The 10,101-nt window shown below is 31.4% G+C and overlaps 1 protein-coding gene across 1 annotated transcript; it reads right to left on the bottom strand.

Moving 5' to 3' along the window:
• Positions 1–4,686: 4,686 nt before the first annotated feature.
• Positions 4,687–5,472, bottom strand: LOC112592324 (zinc finger MYM-type protein 5-like). The gene has a single exon (XM_025336342.1). It carries the CDS (start codon positions 5,470–5,472, stop codon positions 4,687–4,689), a length of 786 nt encoding a protein of 261 aa, XP_025192127.1.
• Positions 5,473–10,101: the final 4,629 nt, after the last annotated feature.

Here is a 10,101-nt window from a genome sequence, read left to right as displayed (position 1 = left end):
AGTTCGTTAATATAAGATAATATTTTAGGTATTGTCATTTTTTTTTTTATGACGTCGTTAAAAAAAGTTATTTGTGGATTTAATTTGTATTTACATTTTTTGTATAATTGAATGCCATTGATTTAATGAACTCATATCGACTTAACTCTCCTCTATTGTACTTTTCTATTGTTTCTTCGTTTTTTAATTGGCGTTCTCTTACTTGTCTATCTTTAGGAAAGTGTTGTAAGTGGATACTATTTAATTTAATATAAACATCAGTTTGGATTTCTTGTACCATAGCCAACCACATATGAATTGGTGGAGAATTACTATAAAAACTTTTGTTAAAAAATGAGTGAAAGGACTCGCATACATTTGTTGTTCTGATTAACTGATGATTCAGCTGCCCAAAGCTTTGGTGAGAACATACTTTCGTCGGATATATAGTTATCAGTTAAATAATCACAGAACTTTTGTAATTTTTCATTTTCAGGGCAGTCACTCATTAAATCTTCTACAAAACAATCACCTACTTCTTCAGGATTTAAAAATAGTAAACCAAACGTGTAGTGTATCCACTTACCGACATCTGAAGACTGGTCTTTATAGTGTGTAGCCAAACCAAATTGTTGCACATTTATCCACCATGATTGGGTTAAATGAAACCTACATCCAATTATTTCCGTATTTGGCCAAACAATTTTTATTGCTTTATGTATCGCATATTCAAAATCAACCACACATTTTAACGGTGATAAACGTAATCCAAGACTATAACATTTTTCGATGATTTTTTTAAACACAAATGCATATGTATGTTCCGATTTATCAACTATTAGGCAAAAAACTAATGGTACATAATGGCCATTTTTATATCCATGAATAGTGAACATTTGTTCAAAAAATCTTGCAGAATATTTAAACGTGCCATCGACGTATACGTTTTCAACATTGCTCAAGAAATGTAAATTTTTTTCACAGGAAAATATTATAACATTTTTATTTTCATCGTTATTCAATACAAAATGTTCACCTCTCGTAGTGTTTATTTCAGTTGCGTTAATATACTGATGAACTTCATTTATATCAGTAGGGTTAGGAGGGAGGACTTTTGCACGAGATTTATACATATTGTTCCTTAACCTTTTTATATCAACTACGTTTAAATATGATGATGCGTCGTTTTGAGCAATTTCTTTTAATATTAATTTTTTCGGTCTTGTGTGGAGATCTTCTAAAGATTTTCGTTTACATGCTGTGTTTATTATTTGGCGATTAATATTCGATTTATCATATTCATTATGATTGTGTTCTCCGACTGCTGAAATAAAAGCATCATTTTTATCTGTATATAACTTTGCATCACACGTTCTTGTTACACATCTCCAACGGGTAGAGTTGTCTTTTTTATTAGTCGATCCAAAATTGTACTTAAAATTATTATAAAGAACCATACGAGCACCTCTTTTACTTTCTGAAAATTCCATTTTTATAAAATTTAGTTACTATAATCATGAGAAAAATCACAATCACACTATTCGGCACAAAAGTGAACGACATACTAAAATTAAAGCTGTTATGATTGTTACATATCGATATCAAATTTGTTAAATTATATTATATATATATAAATATATTATGTTATATCAAATATATTTGTAATCTAGATATTGTTATCGGCCTGGCCGGTCTAGTGCACCGAAGGGTTTTTGATTGTTATTAATATAGTCAGTCGAGAAAGTGTATAAAGGTGCCGACTTCTCTATCGAAATATATAGTTTAAAACACTTTAATAAATGTTATAATTACTTATAAGTCATAATTAATATGAATATTTGTATTATTTTACAACAACAAAACAAACTATTTATTTAAGTTATAACCTGATCAAATTACTTATAAGTTATTTTACATCGATGACACTATTTTAAATACTTATACACTTCTTAAATTATTGTTAATTATTATTAATAATTATATATTTTTCTATTTTTTTATTTGATTATTATATGATTTTTTTAAAATTATTAATTTTGAGACAGTGGTTTCCAAAATTTAAAACGTGAAACCGTGGGCAAAAAGAATACAATTATTTTTAGGCGAAAAGAGGAAACTGTTTTTTCATTTTTGGTCGAAAAGAGGACGTGGGCAAAAAGAGGAAGGTCAATTTTGGGCGAAAGGAGTTCCGCCCTTATTTGCAAATGTAGTCTTAATATAATTTTATTTATACATAATTATAAAATGAAATACATATTTTTTTTAATTAATATTACTTGTTTCCACTAATATATATATATATATATACACACTAAAATTATTCTTATCCATATTTAAATTATCATTATCTGTACAACCCAAATATTTATCAACCTCATTAAAAATTGTTATTAATTGTCCCTCTTATCTTTATCCAGCTTTGTACATCGTTCGACCGGTCGCAACGACTGCTTTATCCATCGCCTGGCAGTACGCCGTTGTCACCTCGCGATGAGTATAAAAGGGCAAAGCACAGGTCGAACCGATACCATTCACTGCCTTTCCGGCGCCGGAGCAAGACCTACCCAGGCAGACTTGCACGGCTCGAAAGGCAGTCTCCCTCCCGGACTCAACGTGCGGTATATATCCAATCCATGGTGCAATAGTCAGAGTTCTTCCGGCATTGTACTCGATTGATATATAAAAGGCCTCCATAGTACAATAGTCGGAGTAATTCTGGCATTGTATTGTCTTATACCACACGTTCGAGTCCCATTCAATTCATCTCGTATTTATATATAATTTGCTATTGTGTCAATTTTCCGAATAAAACAATAAAAAATACTTTCTTTCAATATTACCCTTGTCTTTTACACCCAACCCAATCAAAAACCAATAGTTCTACGAACCCCAGGTGTCAACATTTATTAGTTTTTTACTGTTAGAAGTTTCATTTTTTTTTTATTTACAAGAAATGGACTTTTCGGCTTTTTGCTTCACTAAATGTTTTAAGTATATCTTCGTAATTTAAATTATTTGCAATTTTCGTTTCAATGGACAAAACTGCTAATGCTGAGAGTCTTTCCTGTGTCATCGTATTTCGTAGGTAATTTTTAATTATTTTAAGCTTCGAAAAGCTCCTCTCTGCTGAAGCTGTACTGACAGGAATAGTGAGCATAATTCTGACTGTTATATAAATATTTGGATATATTTCTTGTAAATTATTTTCTATTATGTATTTGATAAGTTGTTTTGCATCTTTAATAAAGTCTGGTAAACTTGAAATTATGAGTTGTAATTCTTCGTATAATTCAAATGATTGAATATCGCTCTTTTCACCCTCTTGAAGAACTGTACCTAAATCACAACAATGCTTATAAAAGTCTACTTTGGAAATGGATCTTAAAATATTCATGTCATAAATAAAACCAAAATATTCAAAGTATTCATTTAATGATTTAAAACTCCATTTAATGTCATGTAGAATTCCATCAATCATGCTGTTAAAAAAGTCAACTCTAAGCTTTTCTTCCTTGCTATTCTCTTGTTTTTAAAATTTAATTCAATTTCATAACTACTTTTTTCTATGAACTGGCGAGATTCTATAATACTTTTATTGAACCCTATATCACGATATTCTTGAATCCAATTGCAAAAATTATTTAAAGAATCAACAGACATTTTTAAATTAACTTGAACAGATTTTACTTATATTATTTACACGTAGTAAAATTTCATACCACACATGTATTGCAACAATAAATTCAAATGTTAACATTTCTTTTAAAATGGCTTCACAATCACATAGAGTTTCTGCATCTACTATTTGCATTTTAAGTATATTTATACAATCAATGATATCGTCAAATTGAAATAATATTGCTTTGACTGCAGCAATTCTACTTTCCCACCTTGTTTCAGATAAAGACTTTAATGTTAGTTTTGATTTATTTTTTATAAGATCCAATCGTTTACTAGATTTTGAAAAGAGCAAATAATTTTTTTAAATAAAGCCGAAAAATGTTTTAGCTGTAATGGAAGACTTAGCAGCATCTACAAAAATCAAATTCCAGCTGTGACAACCATAAGATGCAAAGAATGCTTTTGGATTAATATTCGATATTCGTGTTTTAACACCCTTGTTTATTCCTATCATATTCGCGCCATTATCAAAACCTTGTCCACGACAGTCTTGAATATCTAAACCATTACTTTTTAGCTCATGTAGAATAATGTTTGTTAAATGTTCTCCTGTTGTTGAATCAACAGCAATAAATCCAATAAAATGTTCTTCTACATCACCGGTTGACGTATTACAAAATCTTAAAATAATGGACATCTGTTCAACGCGACTTATGTCTCTATTGCAGTCGAGCATGAAAGCATAATATTTCACTAGTTTTACTTTACTAATAATCTCTTCAATTACTTTTTTAGACATAAGTTTAATTAATTCATTTTGGATATCATGACTCAAATAATGTTGAGCCAGTTGTTTTTCATTAATTAGTTGAAAATGGTTCTGTAACGAATGATCATATTTGGACAATAATTTTAATAAATCAATAAAGTTTCCAGAGTTATTGCTATCATCTAACTTCATTGATTTTCGATGACCTCTAAATGACAGATTGTGTGAGGCTAAGAAATTTATTACATTAATTAATTTTTCAAACAAATTGTACCAATGCTTTTGTGATTCACGAATCCGTCTTTCATTTTCTTGATCTATTGTTTCCCGAGTTTAATTCGTTTGTCAAATTCTACCCATTTAATCATGCACACCATGTGCTCTTGGTTCATTTCGTGTCTTTGCAAAATTGTACTTAGATGTTTCCAGTCACAACATCCTTCACGAATCATTTGTGTTTGTAAATTAGAAAAAACTGTACACGGAAAACAATATATTTTATTTTGAGATTGAGTATAAACTAGCCATCTGCGGTGTTGAGTTTCGCCATTATTTAATTTTCTTGTATAGTGGAAGTTAGAAAAATGTCTCTTATTATTGTCTAAAGGATAATTTTCATCGCAAACATCTAGTATCTGTTGAGGACCATGTTGAACTAAATTGTGACGCTGTGAATCTGATAAAGGAAACATCCATTTCCCTGGGTCTAAACTCATTAGTGGTTCACTTAAAACAATTTCTTGTTTGTGCATCTCTAAATCGCAAATATTATTTATATTAGAGTTAACATAAAGTGTAATTTCTTTATTTTCAAAAGTATTTATTGCCGGAGAAATTTCAAGATCAGACTTAGTTTCAACTTCTTTTGTCAATTCTTTATTGTATTTTGAAATTTTATTGGATAAAGTTCCTTCATTTAAATCCATTTTGGCATTAGGTTCGTCTAAGTCTGCTGTTGTTGATGTACTGGTTTTGTTTAGAAATTTCATCATACCAGTACTCATAGCTTGGTTCACTTGCATCATTTCAGCTTTTCTCTTTCTTTTGGAAGCACCAGATTCCCATTTCCGACCTGTATCTCTGTCTCTACTAGATCCAGACATGATACCTATATATGGATAGTTAATTACATTTTAATAATAAATTATTATGTAATATTTATAAAATTATGTATGAAAAGTATTAAATACAAATAATAGTTGATTACAAATTACAATTATTTACTAGTTCTTAAAGTTTTAACTAACATTTCCAATACAACATACTAAAATATAATATTTCCATACTTCCTTATTATAAAAAATTATTATTATATATCTATTTTGTCACAATAAATCGTTTTCCATGCTGATTATGTTATTTTCATATTATAATAAAATCATGATATAACTAATATTACAAAAATAGAAAAAGACAATGGAAAATATAAACACAATTAATAAAGTTTTATACTTACAACTTAGGTACGTGTAGTATGATTTTTGCTTCGTTAAATATTATTATTAAATTGAATATGATTTTCGGTAGTCGATCGATACAGAAATGAGGATAAAACACAACCAATTGAACTAATAACAACTGTCAAAATGAAATTACGTTACCGAATTTAGATAAAATCGGTTCGCCAAATCGGTCAGTCTAGCCCCGATAACGCGGTTTATATGTTAATTATAGAAGTCGCGGTCGTTTGCCGATCGGCAACCGACAAAACGCATAGTGTGATCCGGTACGTATAGTAATGACTCATGACGAAATATAACATTCGGCAACAAAAGTATACACAATACACGTGTTGACTAGTGTATTTTCAATATATAATAATAATAAAAGAAAAACAAAAAATAACTACATTGGTACTAAAATGTATTCTGTATTGATGAGTACCTATATATATATATATATAATTATTATGTTTATGATTTTTTTTTTTACAATAAAATAATTTCATGGATACAAAAATTTTTGTATAGACACTTTTCCCATATTTTTCTATGGTTAATTATAAATCCCTTTGGAACACGAGGCCCTTTGAGGTGGGAGGCCGTGGGCAATGGCCACTTCGCCCACGCCTAGCGCAGCCACTGTTTGGTGGTGCTGTCGTCTTCATATGAGTCGTGCGTTAAGAATATTTAAAAATATATATAAATCACGTGTTTGGTGGACCAGTTTGCACGTCACTCGTCCATCTTCGATCTGTTGTCGCGTCGCCCTCAGCACGATAACATTTGACGTCGTGGGACAGGTCAACGAACTCCGTCGCAAGGCCTTTCCGTGATAACGGTGATATACGTCTCGGTGCTATCACGGTCGTATTATCTTTTATTATTATTATTGTATTTATATTATTACTAGCACCGGTGAAACTCGCTGTAAGTGAATACCCTAGGTCGGTAAAACTCGCTGTATGTGAATACCCTAGGTAGCTGAAAATCGTTTAAAGTGAATTTCCTAGGTTGGAGACAGGACTTATGAATACCGCAGTTAGAAAAGTCTAGTAGGCGAAACCAGTGATAACGATGTTTGAGACGTTGGTACCTCTGATTTGGTGGTTTTACACTTTGGCGGTGTCGTTTTAAACGCGTAAATAATAATCTTATAATATAATAAAAGTATATAAAAGTCCAATTCGAACGTTTAGTGGTGGGTTATTTCATTAAATTTACAGGTGTAATACACCTTGTCCCGTAGCTTGCCCTGTGCTTTTGTGCATGGAAAATAAATAAATACATTCCGAAAAGGTAATTAAGTGTCTAGTTATCAGTCATCGTCCAGTGAATATCGATTCCCGACAGAGCAATCCGCCTGCGGCGGATTGTCATACCTCCTGACGTCGAAGACGTGTTGTGCTGTTTAGTACGCAAAAAAGTTTAACCCTTTCGGTCCTGACCTACTCGTATAGGTAGGCAACTTTCGATAAATTGTTTTAAATAAAGTTTTCATCGCAGCAAACCAAATGTTATAAAATAATAATTCTTATTATATGGACATTCATAAAAAATAATAATATTCATCGATATTTCAGTATAATTGTAATATTTTAACTATTTTCTTGAAAAAATAAAAAATAAATATAGTGATGATAAGGTCATTATAATCATAATTGCATTTCCCGCCAAAACTATCTAACATATGATTTTAAAAATCTGGGAGTTTTTAAATCAATAGTTAACATGTTTACATATAAGTAACAACCATAACCAATATGTTATAATCAGTAACTCAACAATTTTACCGCCAAATTCTATCAGTCTTATCACCTACTGCTACGAGTATGTCGGGCAACAACGGAGTACAATATATCAGCATTAGATAAAACCGGCGTGAACGTGATAACATTACATTTGTCATTTGTTTTTCTTGTTTTCCGTTATTACTTTTTCGTGTTATTTTATATTTATTCGTTAGATTATATTATTTATTTTAGATTACTTATATTTTTAACATGTCAGACAAACGTTTGAGAGATTGTGATATACTTCAGCTTTTAGATGAATGAAATAAATCGGATTTATCAGATTTTTCTGAAGGCGAAGATGAACAGTTTGATTTCCCCTCTGACGAATTTGATAATTTGCTACACGAATACGAATTATTTGGTATTGATGATGCTGTTAACACAGAAGAAAGTGAGCAATCAATAAATAATAATATTTTTTCGCCTACGTTGTATGATATTAGCCAAGAAAACAATGTTTCTGCGGAAAATATTACAGCCCCACCGCAGAATCACATAAATTATCAAACTGTTTTGCCTGGATTTCCTAAAATATACTCGTATTAAAAGGTTTTGTTATTATTTTGTTTTGTTTTTTTACCCAACCTACTTGTAGAAGTAGGTAATTTTTTTTTTTTTGACTCCTATACAACCCGACCTACTTGTAGAAGTATGTGATGAAAATTTGCATATAATTTGGTAAAAAATAATTTTTTTTTTCTGAAATTGCGTGAGTAAGTTATTTATGGCTATTTAACCAAGGAAAAAAATTATGGATTTTTTTCCTAAAAAAAAAAAAAATCAGGACCGAAAGGGTTAAGTCGAATCAAACGCTCGATTTTTCAAGCGATCACCATTGAAAATCCAGTTAAACGCGTTTGAACCTCCCAGGTAGGCAATCCGACTGCGTCGGATCGCGGACGATGTGAGCGTAAAGGAAAGATTTTAAACGTATTAATGAAAATACATGTCAAACGTTAGCGAGTTGAAAATCAAAAAACTATACATAATTAATATTTTTTTTGATATTTTAAAGATGGTTAGATATCGAAAAGAAATATGCACTTTCTGTGATGACAAAATATTTAAAAATCAAAAAAAAAAAAATGTGCAATTGTTTTTCCACTTTATCTTTCAAATGTAAACGACTGAAAGGCTAAACACATACAATAGTGAATTCACGGTCAAGACAGAGTGAAACAACTGTATCGTAATCAATAGAACGTTCTCGGGCCATAATATAAATCGCATAAAACACATGTACATTTGAATCGTGTGCAGACCGTTAGCAATAACTACAATTGGTTTAATCGAATACTATTGTGTGATTTAATGTCCGTGTAAAGTATATCGTAATGTAATATATTTTAACATCATCAATCGAGCAATATAAAATAAAACGTGTGAGATCAAAAATCATTTTTAAAATTTGAAAAATATTTTATGAGTAGTAGTGTGAGATTGGATATCAAAACGATAATAGTAATTAATAACGATCGAATTAAATGAGAAAAAAAATGCAAAAAATCCAATACGCATAGATTCATATGGAGCCGCCCGAATTTCGTCGGAACGGGAATCGAACCTGCCTACCTAACGTCGGGGAACCTATCCTAACAACTATCGACTACCAGTTTGAGTTGTAAACCGTAGTCGAATTTCGAGCACTTAAACCGTTTTAGAGATGCAACGAATACTATAGTAGACGTCGTTTAAGCGATACGTTTTTTATGATTCGCGTGTCGTGAAACCGGAAATCGCACGTTTATTGTCGTTTAGAGTGTTTCCGACGTATTCATTACATTATTTAATCGTGTACGTCTTAACGACGTACCGAGTTTATTATCACATACACACATCTCGATATCGCCCTAAACGTACGCGATCAAAGGCATTACAACGACCGGAGAGCGACGATTTTGCGATGTTTTTTTGTATAATACACATAAGGATCTGGTCATATATGACGTACGTCATGGACGGTGCGTACGTTTCTTTTTTATACACATAATCGTATTTTATACGCTATCGAGACGATGAGGTCGCGGAGGCGTCCGAGGGCGGAGACACCGAAAACAAAAAAACGCGTATTCGACAGGAATAAACGATTTATGTTGAGGCCACACAGAAAGCTACACGCGCTATGTTCGCGATGTTTGCTATATGAATAAAAAATAGTTTTCTATCTTGAAGACGTAAGTGGCCACACAGAATAGTGTACGCTACGTTTTGTTCTTAGCTACGTTGCGACGCGTCGCCCAGTGTTTGATTTGTGGCTATATTTTTGAGCGATGTGTCGCGACGTGCGACGTACTGGTTTTGACAGGCATGTTCATTGCTAGTACCGATATCAGAAATTTAATATAGCGTGTCCTGTGATATACGAGCAACGAACAGTCGATTATAATTTTTCACGGAGTTATAATTTAGAATTCAAGTAGAACCAGCGGTTTTTTGAAAAATACAAAATAAAAATAAATTATATTTTATTAATTTTCGTGAGTACTACGTCATTTTT

The sequence above is a fragment of the Melanaphis sacchari genome, unplaced genomic scaffold, assembly GCF_002803265.2.
Source record: "Melanaphis sacchari strain LSU unplaced genomic scaffold, SCAv2.0 Contig1697_pilon_pilon, whole genome shotgun sequence".
Lineage (NCBI taxonomy): Eukaryota > Metazoa > Arthropoda > Insecta > Hemiptera > Aphididae > Melanaphis > Melanaphis sacchari.
This window is presented reverse-complemented; position numbering and strand designations above follow the sequence as displayed.